Source organism: Limulus polyphemus, unplaced genomic scaffold (assembly GCF_000517525.1).
Source record: "Limulus polyphemus unplaced genomic scaffold, Limulus_polyphemus-2.1.2 Scaffold280, whole genome shotgun sequence".
In the NCBI taxonomy this organism is placed as follows: domain Eukaryota; kingdom Metazoa; phylum Arthropoda; class Merostomata; order Xiphosura; family Limulidae; genus Limulus; species Limulus polyphemus.
This window is the reverse complement of record NW_013665890.1, coordinates 328,933-347,578: the sequence shown is the minus strand read 5'-3', so window position 1 is coordinate 347,578 and position 18,646 is coordinate 328,933. Positions and strand designations below refer to the sequence as shown.

General features: G+C 32.4%; 1 protein-coding gene across 4 annotated transcripts in view; it reads right to left on the bottom strand.

Annotated features, from left to right (window-relative positions):
* Window positions 1-1,133: 1,133 nt before the first annotated feature.
* Window positions 1,134-18,646, bottom strand: part of LOC106457005 (protein couch potato-like) — a 119,020-nt gene continuing 101,507 nt past the window's right edge. The window contains exons 6-10 of one of the 4 annotated variants that reach the window (XR_002610054.1): window positions 13,924-14,060; window positions 13,332-13,550; window positions 12,665-12,734; window positions 8,392-8,499; window positions 1,134-7,346 (exon numbers count right to left, since the gene is read on the bottom strand). Coding sequence is in view for 2 of the 4 variants with exons in the window: in XM_022382817.1 (XP_022238525.1) it covers window positions 7,332-7,346; window positions 8,392-8,499; window positions 12,665-12,745; window positions 13,332-13,550; window positions 13,924-14,060 (560 nt within the window). In the remaining 2 variants the exon portion in view is untranslated. Of the gene's footprint in view, window positions 7,347-8,391; window positions 8,500-12,664; window positions 12,746-13,331; window positions 13,551-13,923; window positions 14,061-18,646 lie in introns of all 4 variants that reach the window. The other 3 variants (XR_002610055.1, XM_022382817.1, XM_022382816.1) reach the window with 3 other exon arrangements.

The following is an 18,646-nucleotide window of genomic DNA, read 5'->3' as shown; positions in this document are numbered from 1 at the left end:
ATATCTGAGCTAAATATGGGGGGAGGGGTGTACAGCGGTTGTTTCGAGGGTGTTAAGTTCGAAACTTTACATGTAGAGGTTACTGAGTACAAGTGACTGGGGTGAGCCTTTACTTAGACTTGATGGTAGAATTTATCTTCAGGCTAGGGGTAGCCTGTGTTGACACAGATGGTTGTGGGTTCTATGATAGTGGAGTGACTTCTTTGAAGAGTTCTATCATTTTTAAGTTGTTGGCAGAGTATCTATAGTGTGTCAAGGGTTGGTACGTTGGGAAGAGGTTAGATGAGTCAAAGCCGATCTTCATGTCGTGTGAGGTTATCGTGGTTGCTCTCATAACTTTTGTACAAAGTGGATTGTGGATTTCGTATACATTCCCGTGATATACGAATTGCGTGCCTTGATAATCATCACGTCAAATAATGAGAGTTTAATATATATATATTTTTTCCATTTCCATGATGAATTGTATCTCGGTATGTTGTCTTTTTTTTTAGCGTTAAAAACACTCAAACTTACCAATAAGCCACCAGGAGGGCTGGTATTTATTTACCTCTCTTTAAAAATACTCTTTACAGCGACACAAATTATTCCTGATCGGTGATGTCTCCGTGCTCTGTTTATTAAGTGTTTGTTTGTCCACATTGGACTATCTGCTATGTCCACCGCGGGGAATCAAACCTCGGATTTTAGCATTATAAGTCTGTAAACTTACCGCTGTCCCACCGGGGAACGTTTACTAAGTGTTTCATGGATATGTGTATACGTACGTGGGACTTAAATAGCTCTAAATGATTTTTTTTTAATTGTGGTGAAATATAGTTTAATGATTAAGTGATTGATAAAGAAGAGTCAAAATATGTAAGTATAATATGTGATTAGACTGTTAAAAGCCGTTCCATTTTTCAAATGCAAATAGCGCGGATTTTCTGTCCTTTTCGTTTATCTTAGTCATATTTATTCATATCCCCCAGTGGAGCAGAGGTTAGTTTTTTCGAACTTACAATACTAAAATCCAGAGTTCGATTTCTCACGGTAGATAGAGTGCAGAGATCTCATATGTTTATATTATGTTTTCCAGTATTCAGGAAGCCATAAACTGCTTAGTGAAAAAGGAACAACACATTACTAGCATCTTCTTCACACAAGGATCTTTATTTTCAAGCATCTATTGTACTATACAGAGTCATACGAATTTTACGTCGCGATTTTATTACTTAAAGATTTTTTCTACTAGAATGCATCTCATAATAGCATACACAGACCTATTTAACTGATTCAACTTCAAAAAATTGCCCACATAATTGTACTAAAACCAGCAAGTTATGTTATTTGTATTCTACACTATCATTTGATCCAAACATTTTTTTCGATCTAAGTTGTTAAAGTCACCACAAGCCACAAGTTAAATTGAAACGTTAAATAACAAACCACACGCGGGGTTAGAATATAGCAATTATGAATCTATTTCATTAGATATCTAACATAGCTTCGACAGATATCTTAAAGGAACTATGGGCAAGACACGAATCTACAAGTAAAAGCACTACAGAACATCTATACATTTTAATATCCTTATCTCTGACTACCATTACAAATATGAAATGATGCATTATTCGCAAAACAGTTTCAAAAGTACTGCAATAATAGCAAATAGAGGCAATGACATGGACGGAATTCATTGTTGCAAGTCCTTAAATTTCACTCCTCAGGCATAAGGCGCATTGTTAATCTCTCAGTCTGTTCTTTACTAATATTTCAGTAGGGTTAACCATTCATACCAAGATCGCCGCAAGAATTTGCTAGGAATTAATCAAACACGTTATTCAAATGTAACCTTCTCATCAGATTGCTTTGGAAAAGCTCAATCTAAATGACAGGTTATTCGAAAAAGTTTCATTGTTGTACCATGCATAAAAAGATTTATACGGTTGACCTGATATAACTAACAAGTTCTTATTCTCAGAGATGATGCAATGCAGATATGTTTGCTAAAACTCAGTCATACGGACTAAGAAATCCAGAAGTATGTCCTCTCTCTATATATATCAGTTATTTATCGTAAATCTAGTTCAATTTGTTTTTTTTTCTTTACTAATCTGATTCTAAAAAAATCCAAGTTACACACCAATCATTTTTATCCAGAAATCTAGTTTTACTGCTATTAAAGACTGACGAATATTATGGGGTTGTTATATTCCTTGAAACAACAGAAGAAAATAAAATTAAAAGCTATAAGAAATGTATAAAGCAATCTACGCAGGTACCACGAATGTGTTTTCCTTTCAACTTTGAGAACCGCATCTCAAGTATTTCCAGAAACCTTTGAAGGTCTGACAAGTAACACATTTCCACCAAAATATTTCCATAAAGTTTATCATCTGTAAGTGACGAATTAACAAGTGCATTTCCTACAAGGCATCCTGAGATTGAGTAATTCTACTTAGTATTGTCTTATATCGACAATGACATATGATTTGAAATGCTATTTATCATCTATAACTCCGTCTTTTTAACCCTTAAATCGCCCTATTCCAAACGTCCAGAAATGCTACAAAAGAACGCGAATTTCTTAGTTTTTGCTATACAGGGCCTTTTGTGTGAATGCAACCAAACTCTCCAATTTCAGTCAAACACTAAGATATTATGCATTTAGTACAAAATACAAGTCTATGTCACAAAGCATTCACCTTTAGCTCATTTATAATAACGAAAGTGGCAAATTGTAGTTTACCCGCACCTCAGTATTTCATTTGTATGCTTACCTAATACTTTTCAAATACCTCAAAAAACATGTGTATGTACAGTAACTGTATTTGTTACATAAACTAGGCGAATATAAAAGAAAACTAGGTTATGTCGAAATGGTCCCTGTTCGTGAATAGGAGATACACACATAAATATATATAATTGTTTATCATGAGCAGAATATAAGTTGTATTTTTTTTAATATAAACGTATTGATTTCATTTTTCAATCAGTTCTGGGTCAAATTCAAACGTTTCATGAATAGAAGATACACGCATAACATTATATATAATTGCTTATAATAAGCAGAATATGTTTTTGTTTTTAATGTAAATGTATCAATTTTATTTTTCAATCAGTTGTGGGACAAGCTCAGATGTTTCTCAATTCTCAAATGCCAGTTTAAGCAAAATTTACATAGATGTAAAACTATTTTTAGAATGGCATAAAAATTCTGCTTTCAAAAATAAATTACATAGATTTGAACATTTTGGATACAATGTTACTAAATTTTTAGACCATGTTTTATTTTAAAAGTGGTCTTCCTCTAATTAACGGGCCACAAAAACCTGGTGCATAGGGAAAATTGCAATCACCACGTATATTTCAGAATATAAACTGAGGCGATTGTGAACGATGGACAACTAAAGTCTAATATACATTCTGAAGGACTACTTCCAAAAAAGGCCTAATCCACGCGAACATTCAGATTTAGGATGACTTGTATGTGTAAGAAGTGATGGCTCAAAAACGTTTGTTTAATTAATAAAAAAACAACCCGAAAACGTCTGTGAACGTACTATGTAATTGTGTGTGTGTGTTAAAATATTTTTACAAACTAATTTCATGCTCAAGAGTTCCAATAAATAAACGAATAATCTGGAAATAATATGCAAAATATAACGGAATATGATTTTCACATTACTGCATAAAACTGTACATTTGTTTCACTAGAAGGCGTAAGAGGTTCATCATTAGTATATAGTTGCTATGACAACAATGAACAAGTCATTTGGTCCTGGCTTCAATGTCATACATCTAAATAAAGTTTATTTGATCTATAACCAAGAGAAAATAGTAATACCATTTCTATTAACCAGCTGTTTCTACACGTTGATTCACGTAATATTTATATTATAAAAGCGTATTTTTACCCATTTTACAGTAGTAGGTAATCTTAGTTTGGTAGTGACTTAGTGAGTAACTTTATGTTAAAAGTCGGAACTTCTGTCAGACTGGTTTTTATCATCATGCTATAAGTGAAATATTTGAATGACTCTATTCTCAGGATGTACTTGGTACGTCTTTTTCCTACAAATGGACCCCGATGACCAATATGGGGAGCGCTGCTCATTAGGCCTAATATGAATTTCTTAGATTGTAAAAAGCAGGGAGGGTTCCAAATTTTACGCCGAAATACTTACTCTGATGCTCAGTTTATTACGCGCAATCGACTGATTTACAGTTTAGACCAATTAAACAGGACTTCACGAACAAAGAGGCATACCAAACTCTGTATGAGACATTTAATTCAGTAGGATGGTAAAAGTAACAAACGTAATTATCGTAGCAGGGTCAGTAAATAAGGAAAACGCTCGAGTTAAACAACAGAACAGATCTGGGATAGCATGACGTAATGAAAAATAATCCTTGCATATCCATAACCCAGAAGATTAAACACGAGCAAATCTACCAGAAGACTATAGGCCAGGAAATGTATAAAACTTCCAAGGACAGTTGAATAAGAGAAAAAAGAAAAGCCTTTGTCCAGAAAGACTACACTAATATACTTACAAAAGTAAAGAACAATTCCTTAGTAACAGCAGGAAATTTAATATAAATATCGTTAAAGTCGAATAGAGAAAAGGCTTAACAAGGTATAAATACCTTTTCGAAAATATAGAACACAGCTTTGTAAAAGCAAGAATTATAGAGGTAGATTAAACATATATAGAAGATGATGAAATTTAACAAAAAAATGTATTTGTAGTAGGAAGGGCACTAGGAAAAAATACGACAAATAAGCAGGATCTATATCCTCAAAATAGCACTCTTCGACTAAAGCTCCTAGAAGATACCTCATTCCAGAATAGTGAGGAAGCCTAATCTCTAGAAATCCTCATTTCTATATCCACTGTTTGTGTTTATGGAAATCCTTAATGGATTATCCATCCTTAGAAAGTAGGGTATTTATTGGACCCATCTTTCAAACCCTACATAGGTGTCGCGACTAGAATATAAGACAGACCCGTGACTTATCCAAATAGAAAAGTATTCAAAGTCACACTGTATGATATCTTAATGGGGAGTACCACATAAGCAACTATTGGAATCAAGAATTGAAACATTTCTTCTGCTACCAATATACATCTACACAAAATATATGATTACCACGCAAATCATTATTAGGGTTAATTTCACTTCTAACACTTTCATGTTAAACATGGGTATAATATAAGAAAACCAAAAGGAAATCCTAACCACAATGACAATAATTTCTAAGAATCTTCATAACCATCGCAACCATGCGAGGTAATCACAGTAAGCTTATTTCTACGATAAGAATGCAATAGGGATTACTTGCATAGTGGCTTCTATTTGTCTTGTCATGATTTTTGCACAAACAATTATTAGCTGTCATCTGCAGCAATAGCCTAGATATGAAAATATAGAGAAATGGATTGAGGAATAATGAAATGAACATGAAAAAGTGGAAACATTTTGAACGATCTAAATCCAATGAGAATGTCTTATCAAAACATCTCTGATATGTGTGAAACTTTTCAGAAGTTAAATTCTCACTCAGTTAATTTGATCTTATCACAAAATATACAATTAATTTTTTTTCTGCTTAATTTGAAGGATATCTTGTTTCTACTGGTTATTCAATAAAAAGGTTCACAAAACTCCCCATAACCGGTTTCTTTACACATTGAAAGAATGCCATAATATTAGGAAAAATAATGACCACTTATTCTAGTGTGTTTCACCAACGGCCAGTGTTTGGGAGTGATATACAAACCATATTTGTTTGTTTTTTTCACAGACTTGTACATAAATTACACTCTCTACTATTTTCATATTCGTTACAGCTCCCATAATAAAATTCGGTTTTAAACTTTAGACATAAAGAACCTTTCAGCACTGCTACACTCACATTGAATACAAATCCGGACCTTTTCTTCGTGTAACATTTTCTTTTAACATTTGTTTGAAATAATTAAAGTATATTTTACCATAGACTGTTTAGTTTTCATGAAAGACAAACATAACATGGGAGTTTTATAATTATGGATATTATAAAAAATGGAACTATTCTATTGACCAGATATTTTACTTTTTATGTAGCACAGCATTTTTGTTCGTATCCTGTTCAATATTTCATCCACAATATAGAAAACAACCATATGACCATCCCATATAACAACACATTCTGACTTATGCAACCAGAAATGTACCCTCACAACTTTGAATCTACTACTACAAATTTATATATATTTTTCTTACCATTTATACTCCTGTGATTTCATTCAGTAAACACGTGACCGGGAAAAATATTTCATAACACTTTTGTTCAGTATATAGACATGGAGAGCATATACACTCTTTACGCAACCATGCAGTTTACGTCTGAAAAGATGCAACTCCTATTTCAAAATTTGTTCCTATCCGAAACCTAATATAGAGCATAATAAATCTATTGAGCTCAATAATTAATCAATGATTCTCTACATACATTATACAGGTTTTCATGTTTTAAATTTTTTGGAAATTGATAATTTTTAAATCAGTGGAAAGATTTGGACCTAAACCATGTTACATTACTCTTGCATCAAAACAGTCCATACTAACGAAAGTATTTAATCGTGGAGTAATGTATAGACTAAGTCTGAACTATAAACTTGGTTTTCCTAGAAACATTAGATTTTAAAGATTACAGATGTTTTTAAATACACATTTCTCTCATACTGGTATTTCATGTTAATTATTGAAAGAACCTTATTGAATTATTCCATAATTATATTTATTATCATTGATTTTTAATAATTATTTATTTTATTGAACAATACAAGCGTTAAAGATACTAAACTGGTAACTGCAATATAGATTACATAAGTTTTTTACAGCGGAAAAACTGAGATAAAATTATTTATCTATATATATATATATATTTACCGGTCACATATTAAAGGTCATGTTGTATTTAACAAATTCGAAATCTCAGGTTGGTAAGAAAAAATATAACTTCATCAGTTGCTGTGGATACAGTTTTTCTAATACATTATGTTGCACAAAGTCTTCCAGAAGAAACATATTCAAAACGCCGTAAATGTACAAAACATAATATTAAATTAATATACAAAATTTTAATTATTATCATAGACTTTTTAAATCAAAGTTTAAACTATTCAAAGCACTTCCTAAAATAAAACGCCAAACTTTTGTAAAATCGGTTTCCATTTAAAGATTTTCATATGTTTTAAACTATACTACACCATAATAAAACGATTTTGAACAACTTAAACATAAGTCATTAATTTAATAATCAAACATCAAACTGCCAGTCCACTGGATATTTTCTTCTTTTAATCACGAGAGACCTAATTTAAGAATAAAAATAAAAATATATTATTTCGTGATATCCTCTTGTAATTAGTTTTTGTACATGCCTCCTATAAGTGTTCTGAAACTCTAGGATAGTATATTTTAAACTAAGTTGCTTTGCTTAATTTCTTCTATATTTTCTGTTTTACCTATATCTGTAAACTCCAATGAAACCTTTAAGCATATTACGAAGGCATCTATTGCTCGAAAGGGAATATTGAACACAGAGGATAGGAAAATGTTATTTGTTTTTGACTGAGGATAAATCAGGAAACATCTCAACCTATAGTAGTTTTTAATGTCAATTTTGTATCCTATTGTATTGTATGAAATTCCCGGTTCTTCGAAAATAATATATTGTAATCATTGTTCAATAATTCAAATAATTTGTTTTAAATTTCCCGAAATTCGCTTGTTGGCTTTGTTTTACTTTTAGCGCTCTATTAAAGTGTTTTAGGCGAACAACTCAACAAAAACTCTTCTTTTTTTTTCTCTGTGAAAAACCATAGATGATTTTGTTTGGTTCTCGTTCCATTTTTATCAAACTGTAAGCTAACGAAACTGTGCATGCATGTGGCATCCTAACAGCCCTGAATTTCACAGTATATGGTCTAATCTAATTACAATATAGGGGAAATGCTTTCGACAAAAATTTTTTAGTTACCTTATCAATACTAGTTATCTGTTTTATATTAATATGTATTTACAGTTTTATTTTTGCCTTTTAGATAAAACTTTTCTTTTATTGAACGTTTCCTTGTTTGAAAAAAGCCCACTGCCTTAGCCTATTTTATTGATTTTGTAGTGATACTGATATATTGTTAGATGTAATTTATCAACCAGATGGAGACACGTTAGGCCTACCTCTCCCATCTTGTACTTAAAAGACTGCATGTAAGAATTTCAGATCACTACTTACTTAACGAAAGATAATAATTCAACATCATAACTAATGACCGTTAATATGAGAAGAAACTGAAGAATAAGAAACCTATTGCACTGATTATAGGTAATCACCAGATGGAGACACGTTAGGCCTACCTCTCCCATCTTGTTCTTAGCGTATTCAATTCGGATTCCTCCGCGATCTGAAGAAAACAAAACGTAGCCTTGGAAAGCGTTCATGGCATGTGCTGCTAGACGTACGTCCTGGAGGAAGGAACAAGAATTAGCAGAAGCTACATTAATCTGAGAAAATTAATCTGGTAAAACTTTCCCATGACAGAACCCATGAGAAGGAAAGCAATGTGAACGATATATATAATATTCGATTACGTGTTTAAATCTTGATTTTTGGTTTTGACAGAAGCAAGCCTTAACTGTTTGCATTTCTTCGAGAGTTGTATATTAAAAGTTTCATCTTCTTTGATTCGGCAAGTGTGGAAAAAATATATATGTATATGAAATATTTAGACTTTGAATAATAATAATAATATGTGCTGTTCATAGTATTTTTATTATTTTGTGATTCTTTTACAGATTCTACTGAAAAGAATTCTACTCCAACGTATTTAATTTTAGATTCACTTTTAATGGGTGACTATTAAAAAGTATTATTGAATTTTTAAAAATTGCAAAAATGTCCTGAAAAATAGAAGCTTTCTGGACTGAAATTTGTCACGAAGAAATATTGTCAGTTTAACTTTCAAATAAGACTTCCAGGAAGAAATATTATCAGTTTAACTTTCAAATAAGACTTCCAGGAAGAAATATTATCAGTTTAACTTTCAAATAAGACTTCCAGGAAGAAATATTGACAGTTTAATTTTCAAATAAGACTTCCAGGATTCTTGTATTGTGTGTTTAACTGTTAGCTTCTGCTGGAATATTAGTCACATATTTCTCCTTATGGGGATATTAACTCTTAAATTGCACTCTTAGCTACAAAAAAAAGAAAAAAGAGAATAAAAATCAACAAGTAAGCAATAAAAGCTCAGAACATTATCTGCTGTCCTCAATTTTATGTCTAAAGGATCAATTGTTAAGAAATTAGAACTTGAATTATAAAATGTCGTACTTTTACCACGAAAATGTCTGTTAGAAAAAATACAAGGTATGATCGTGCAATCCTGAATATGTTTATAACGCCTTTATTAACTCACTTGTTTTAACGCAAAACTATACAATAAGCTATTGGGGTTATGTCAGCAGTGGGGTCGAGCCCCGAATTTTAGCATTATAAACCTTCAAGCTTACCGCAGAGGTACCAATTCTTCTTTCTTAAGTGTAAAAACGCTTACCCTAGTCTAGCATTTAACAAAACTATACAAATGAACACCATAATGAAAATAACACGCATTTAAGTAATTGGTATGGATTGTAAGTGGGGTGCAAAAGTTCGTTTTTCTTCTCTTACTTCTTTTCAGATATTAATGAATTAGCCAAGATCTTTAAACCTTCTGTCAAATGGTTTGCTTCTCACTATATAGGAGCTAGTTTACAGCCTGTCTTTGTAATGAGTGTATCAGTGGAACGGGGACATGTTGAAGAATATCTGCCCTCTACCTTTAAATAAAAATCTTTATAATTAAATGACTGAAGTTTTAGGCATAATTTGTAAAGATGAAAATGAGAGTTGATTGGATCAGTTTTTTGTTTTGTTTTTTTTCAGCAAGAAGAGAACTTGTTCGTTTATCTAAAATATAAGTAATTTGTTAAAATAACAACCAAGCCAACTAGCGGTCTTTCGGGAAATTAATATAAATATTTTTATAGTAATGTAGATAAATTGTCAGATACCCGTGGAGAAAAAAAGACAGAACACCCTATATAGTACTAAATATATTTCTCAGCAACAAAACCAATACATATTTTCCATGCTTTTATATTAAACTCTTATGTAAGATTAATTAATTATTATAATGATTAAAATATTTTGATAATTAAAATATTGTTTGAAAAATATAAAATTACCAAGAGCAAAATTACATAGTTAGTCTTGTTTGGTATCATTACGAAAAATATAATGCTCGTAAAGACTTTATTTACTGGTGCATTTTATGAATTTACTTGTATTTGAGAAAACATTTTTTAATTTTAACATGTAATTAAAACACTATCAAGGATTTAGTTTTATCACAAATAATTAGATTAAGAAAACCTTCCCATGCGGTTTTAAATATCAGAGTTTTATTGAATTTCGGGGCAATTTTTATTATTGTGTCATAAAACTATAAAGGATTGGTGTCAGTAATGACTCAAAATGGCCTTTCTCATAAGTTGAGGAAAATATACACAAATGTAGTGCCAATGAAATAGACTGCTTATGAAAGGTTACACCGTTGCCATGCCAGATTTCCAAGACAGGGATAATTAACACGTGCACACCGATATGTGATGAAGTTGGATTTGTTTTGTTGAATGTTTCTAAAGTAGTTACAGAAACATTATATATATATATATTAACAAATCCAATAATCTATTTCAAGTAACGATAGATGGAGACACTTATGCCTCGTATTTCATACTGACAGCAAACATTAGTGTATGATGCCTTTATATTACAATACATGTATATCAAGTTGAAGGAAATTTTAGCTTAATGTAGTCTTTCCAGTTCTCATATAAACTTACAGTGTTGTTTTTAAATATATATATGTTTCATATACACCATTCTTCACAGTAGAATTTCAGTCCAGATCAGCTGTACCAAGCGTCTTCTACTCGTGGTGTCAAAAAGAAGAAAAAATGTGTTCTAGTTACTACAAAGGCTTAGACATCATAAAAGAGACGCGATGTGAGTACAGATCCTGTTGTTTTTATCTCGGAGGAACACTGGCAATACCAGTCACGTATTGAACGTACAAACGATGCTATGTCGTAGGATGTCCATCAGGACTAGATTTTTGATGTCATATGCCATGACTGGACTTTTATTTGTAGCAATTTTATGTCGCTCTTGTGCTGAAATGAGATACAATCGCTGATGTCTGAGAGATGTCCCTGACCATCCTTCTCAATGTAGATACACCTAGGGTAGCGTAACTTCCACCAAGCCTCGCTATTCCCGCGCACGTTTTATAAGATCAAAGCTTTGAGAGATCAAGTCTTTTGTGTGGTATGGAGTCGATAGTTGACTCAAACTAACATAATTTTTGGAACGTCTAAGTTTTGAGAGACCAGGTCCTTTGTGGAATATGGAATTGAAACTTGCTACAAAGTAACGTCTCTCCAGATAACACGTTCACGTTTACTGAACTCCATTTCCACCCCATTTTATGTTTTATGATGTGGTGGGTCATTCTAGGCTATTAATGACACCCATCCTTATTTCTGAAATAATACACAGCCCACACCAAAATATATTTTCATTTTAAAGAAAGTTATTTGTGAGTTTAATATAGAAAATTTAATTTGTATTCGCTAACTTAAATAGTACAATTTTCGTAAAAAAAGTTTACCATTTAGGTAATACACAACACTTCTCATTTATTACTGTTGTTAAAACTGCTCAACTACTTTAATGAAATGTATCCAACGTCGTGCAAGTGTTTGGTAATATACATGTATATATATACATATACATATTCATAATAAAACCATTTGATATCGACTTAAAACTGTAAATATAGAAAATAAAAGTAAACACCACTTGTTGCCTTTTCTTTAATTGATAAATCTAAATCTAAAAGCTACAATATAATGTATTACATTTTACAGTGAATCTCATTTTGACAAATAAGCTGGTTGCTACTTTATTAAGTTATGTTTGAACAAGGGTAAAATTATAAACAGTTTTTAACGTCAAATCAAAGAATGACTTGAAAATGATCTATTAATTAAATGGATCTAAATTTTTCTAATGGATTGGTGTCCATAAATCAATATAAATTGTCACTTAAGAATATTGATTGTGATTAAGATATAATACTGATTTTTATGTCACTAATACATAAAGGAATTTGTTGTTAACAATAACTTCTAAAAGTACAAAAGGCATAGAATATTTTGGCACTTTAGAACTACATATTTATGTTATTTCATTTCACAGGGATAAAAACTGTCAACCTATCTGTAAAAGCAATATGTGTACGAATAAGAAATAAATCATGATCTACAGACATTCTAAAAACAAGAGTGATCAGTAAAAGATCGTTAACATATTTTCCAAAAATCGCTACTAAAAGGTTGGGAAAGATAAATTGTCATTCTATTTACATTCTCTCTGACCATTATAATATAAAAAGTTAAAAAAAAACATATTATTGAAATCAAATAATAAGGCATCAGCTTATTTGAACATGTCTGATATTTCATAAAAATTATATTATTCTATATAAGTAACTTTTTAGATTCTAATAAGGTGTTATCATACCTGATATTCAACAAAAGCCACCGGTGCTCCTCCTTTGTTGTGCATTCTCAGACGGCAAAAACCAGGAAAGCTGAAAGAGAACTACCTTTAAATTTATGCTTGTAGAAATATTGTTTAAAATCAATTGGTAACTGGTACACTATTCTAAATATTTTATTTTTACAACTAATCAAAAATACAAAATCAGCACTAAAAGCTGGTGCCTCCATCTAGTGGTAGATTAGAAAGACAGGGAAGCATATTATCAACAATATATATTACTAATTAGCTAAATTTATTAATTTCCAGGCTAAATTAATATCAATTAAACTAATCATAACCAAATGAACATTCAAATCTTTATGACAAGTGCTGTTCAAGTATTTTAATTTTGTAATTGTCTGCGTTTTTACGATTTTTTTTCTGTATGAAGATGTTTGTATTTCTTTAATTTGCTAAAAACAATTTTGTAATTTAGTTTTTACATAATTTTATGGAAAAAACTGATGAAAATCGGTTGATTTATTATATCCAACAAATCTTACGTTAGCACACATAAAGTTTTGTTTCTATTAACTAACGTAAAAAAAAATGTTTGTCATAAAAAAAAGAAATAGTTAGTAGACGTGAACACAAAACAGCTGTTTATTTATTAGCTTTTGATAATCCGAGAACAAAATATTTGTACCAGCCAAAGATCTTTGAGTTCTTGTTCTGAAACAAATTGGCCTAGATTTGCAACAAAGAGAGTTGAACAAGGAGGTGTATTAGATACAGACGAGGCAGAGCCTACAGGACTGGCTAACGCCGGACTCGCCACCAGATGGGAGGGTGGTATCGTGGCGTGAATAGCTGCAGTTCCCGCAAGAGCAGCGTGCGAAAGAGCTGGGTGTACTGTCAAAGGGGGCTATAATCAAAAGAAATAATAAAAAGAAAAGAAAACTATTAGCTGCCATTAACCCCTAAATTTTTTTAAAAATAATATTAAACTATTCATTAAATCGATAGTTTACTCATCCAATTAATTTGAAGTACCTTTTGTTTTTCTTTTAAAAAATACATTAAGTGGGATGTTTTACACATAACATTTCTTTAGAGGTAATATAGCTTCAGCTTTATTAAGAAAGTGAAAAGTGGAGTCAGAGTGAGTTGGTGACCAAAACAATCTAAACAAAGCATCTGATGGTGCAGAAAGCAGTGCAGTTGATATTTAGTTTATAGAAAACCTGTCACATAATGAAAAACATGACCATAATAATTCTTACGTAGTTAATAATTACCGGAAGTTGAGCATGCAGCGCTGGATGTAATAAAGCAGGAGAATGGAGAGCTGACGTTACCGGTACTTCAGCATAAGAAAGAGGATGTGGAGACCAGCCGTCGTGAACTCCTGGCAGGAGAGCAGCTCCAATTTCTTCTGAAACATAGTGATCTTGGTGTACTTACAGTTATCAGATAAATCCTTACCTAACCAAGCATGGCCTGACTTAAAGTTATTTAAGACAAATATTATTTTGCTTAACAAACAAACAAACAACAAAAAAAAAGAATAAAGGTGGCTGATTAAGAAAATTTTAATTGATATTTTAGAAATCATTCTTGGCTGATTTGTTAAATGTTAATACACTTAAAGTTTGTTGAAGAGCTGAAGATAAGGTTTTAAAATACATAACAAACGTTAGTTCAATAAAAACAGAAATATAGTGAGGAAATTTGAGAAATAAGTGTAATTATTTTGTATATCAATACAACAGGGAGTTCAGTGAGTACAATTAGAGACAAGCCATTTGGATAGATTAGTGGTGTTAAAGTGTTTGCAAGATACCAAACTTCGTAACTTAAACAAACTTCAGAGAGGCGGTATTACAGGCCACGGAAACAGCGAACATTTAAGAGATGAAACTTGGTTACACGTGATGTACCCAGCATTAGGTTATTGAGCACTAAAGAAAGTTTTATGGCACAGCATCTAAGAAACGTTAAGTTAGAGGAAATATTCATCTGTGGCTTTGAAAGAAACCCAGAAAACTGCTGTTACAGGCACTCAGTATGGCCTCCTGTGCCGTCTGTAAGATCCGTGTTCGGTACAGTTCATGATTGCTGGAATATGCTAGGCCTACATCACCATTAAGCATGTTTTGTTTGTTGTAAAATCTTTAACGATTATTCGCGTATACAGAGGAGCTAAGATAGCCGCTTTATCTCGGTTTTATAGTGATGATTCAGTAGGAGTCTGGGAATCAACATCTGAATATTCGGCTGTAACGGTATTCTACCAATTATGAAAGACTTGAACAAAGTGTTAAGGCTACATTATGAGAAGTTTGGGACTTCTCTGCATGTTTAATGCCCATCGTTAGCAAAAAAAAAAAAAAAAACTTAAATAAAACGTTACAGAGGTCATGGTATGTTTGCATTAGCCAGAAAGATGTTGCCAAACGTCAAAGCAACATTATATACGACTCGTAGCCCAGATCTTGACATTCTGGAGGAGTTTATTTACAATAAGTTAAGTTGAAGCTTTCCATTCATCATCAACTGATCGAGTTTTTGAAACAGCAATACAGATAAAATTTACCAGAAACTTGTCTAAACTTAGTTTAAGACGTGTTTAGCAGAGTTGCAGTATTTATTAAACTAAGAGTGGTGCTAAAATATTTTTAAAGAACGTTATTAGTAAAGCCCCGCCCCCCTTTTTTACTACATATTCAAATATTACTGTGGGGATAGTGTACAAAATTCTTATCTATAACTCAAGTCAATAAATCGTTTGTGAAATGGAAGACGTTTCGAACTTACAATTCTGTGAAGCTGAGAACTAACAGTGGAGTCATTATCAACGCAGGAAATAAGGGCAATGAGAAAAAAAATACATATATTTATAAAATCAATGGAAAATATGCTTATTAAATGAAAATTTCATTCTGCAGAGATTAATTAGCTATGGTTTCTTTGCATGAGGCTAAATACTTTCCTAAAGTGGTGAGGAATCATTTCTCGCTTAGGGCGTCAAATATCCTCCCAGTGAAGGAGCTGTTTAAGAAAGTCTTGACAAAATATCTCGAGAGAAGTTGCTGGAATAAAAATTACTTGTCATAGAACCTTGAAGGGGCTCAGTAAAGAGTTTTTGGATCCATTTATAGATTTCTTTAACATAATAAGGATAATGAGGTTTTTGGAACCGTTAATTAAATTAATTATTTTTAGCTTATTCACTACAGGAGTGATACTACGTTGCTCGAAAGATTGCAGAAGCAAGTTATTATAATGACATATGCCTTAAGAAATCGGAGCTACTTGTTTTATACGTGTTGTCTAGTTAAATGTTGTAACAGAAATACTGGAAATACAGACTTGAATATCAGGACCAATCAGAACTTTTTCTCGCAAAACTACTTTTTTCTCAGAATTAAAAATTTGTTGAACATGGTTATTTAAATGTTTACTGTTATCTATAGCTGAAATGTTGACTGTTAACTTCAATACGGTTGATGGGTTGTTAATTACGTGATGTAGTTATGATAGCTTTAAGAAACTAATAGAAAACAAATTTAGTAATGGAAATAGATTCAGCGCTTAACTAACTAAGGACGACCCTACATTTGTTGAAACTTGATACTGGTAGATTTATAAAGCTATAAGTAAGGTAAAAAGTATTGTAAATAAGGATAATTTGTAGATTAGAAATACAGAAAGAAAAATATCACTATCACCATCGCGACCCTTCTTTTTTCAAAATTTCTGTTCTCAGAGAGGAGACATACAAGTGAATATACTCATGACAAACAGTAGTTTTGTAAAGCGGGAGATAAAGAAGGAACATACTCATAATAAACAATAGCTTTGTGAAGCGGGAGATAAAGGGACATACTCATAACAAACAATAGCTTTGTAAAGCGGGAGATAAAGGTCCGCTGTTACAATGTGAGTTCCTGTAACAGGCCACCGCTGTTTATTTCACATTGATTATTTATTTCACACAGGTGCACCGCTGTTACAATGTGAGCTGCTGTAACAGGCGACAGCTATTTATTTCACATTGGAACAATTACACTATAGATACATGAGTCATTATATTCGACCTACCTCGAATTCAGTTCAGGGGTGGATTGGAAAAAAAAATTGTTTACAGTATCTTTTCGGACAAAACAACAAAACAAAATATTGTTACTAAACTTGATTAATTTAGTATATCAAATACCGATTTATCTTATATTTGTTTCTTAATTCTACCACGTGAAGGCTACGGACTTGAGTGAACCAGTAAAAATCAAGCGTAATGCAATATACCTTAGAATAACTTAGATGAATATGACGTAAATGTCCACTTCGCCCCCAGTGGCACAACGGCATGTCTTCAGACTAAAAAATAAAAAAGCTAGAAACCGTATTTCGATACCCGTGGTGGGCAGAGCAAAGAAATCCCATTGTGTAGCTTTATGCTTAATTACAAACAAAAGAAAACAAACTGTCCATTTTATTTTAACTAAAACCATGGACAAAGGCAAATAGTTTGATTTTCAAACTGAGGCCAGTAAAATACAAAATAATTACTATTGGAAGATTCGTTTGTTTGTTTTGAATTTCGCACAAACGTACACGAGGACTATCTGCACTAGCCGTCCCTAATTTAGCAGTGAAAAACTAGAGGGAAAGTAGCTAGTCATCACCACCCACCGCCAACTCTTGGACTACTATTTTACCAACGAGTAGTGGGATTGACCGTTACATTATAACGCCCCACGGCTGAAAGGGCGAACATGGTTGGTGTGACGGGGATTCGAACCCGCGACCCTCAGATTGCGAGTCGAGCGCCCTAACCACCTGGCCATATGATGAATGGAAACAGTAAGAAATTATTTAAAACTAACCACTGAATAACTTACATGAGATGCAGGAAAAGTAGCTTATGGATATTAAAGTCAAGCGTGCTAACCGCCATAACGGGCCTTTATTGGAAGAAATGATAGAGCTAGTTTATTAAAATAAGTTGCTTCAAATTAATATTACGTGAAATTGATCTTGTTTGGCTGCTACTGTATTCAACACATCACAGACAACACATTGACTTACATCTGATCAAAGAAGAAGAAGAAGCTTCCTCGTTTCACTCCATTAACGAACAGTTAATTCTTCCACTACCTTTCTATGTAAAACGAGTAATTCATCACTTATAAAAGGGGAAATGTGTTTCATATTAAGGTTGTTTTTTTTTAAACTCCTGTTTTCATTTGGTAAACTTGTTTACGGTCATCGCAACATGCTTTTACTACCATTATCTCTCAATAATCCTGGTACTTGGTTTTGTCTGTTAATTATTGAATCTTCATAAATGATTTCATTTGAAATTTTAACATTCTTACAATTTTAAAATACTTATTTAGAGATCTTGAGCAGGAGTTTATATTCTAAGCAAACTTAGACTAATCTAAAAAACTAGGCCTACTCTCTGGGCCGATTGCTATTAATGTTTCTATGATACAAGAATACTGACATTATTTTTTTTTCGTCAGATAAGAGTAGCCCAAGAGATGACGACGGTTGCTGCCTTTATTCTACCCTATCAGTTCGAATTTAAGAAGGGTTATGCGTATCTAGCTTTTTTTGTGTATCTTTTCAGAGCTATTTCTTAGGATCAGTAAAACATTTTCTATTTATTTCACACAGGTGAACCGCTGTTACATTTTCAATTTATTTCACACAAGTGAACCGCTGTTACAATGTGAGTTCCTGTAATTGGCCTTCGCTATTTATTTGACTCAAGTGAAAAAGTGGTTTCCTTTGCTTTGCTCACTGGATGCAGACCTCGCATGACCTTGTGGTTAGCGTTCTCGACTCGCAATTTGTACGTCGCTGGTTCGAATCCCCGTCACACCGATCATTCTCTCCCTTTAAGCCGTGGGGGCATTATAAAGAGACGGTCAGTTCCACTTTTCGTTGGTAAAATACTAGTTCAAGAGTTGGCGGTGGGTGATGTTGACTAGCTGCTTCCCTCTAGTCTTA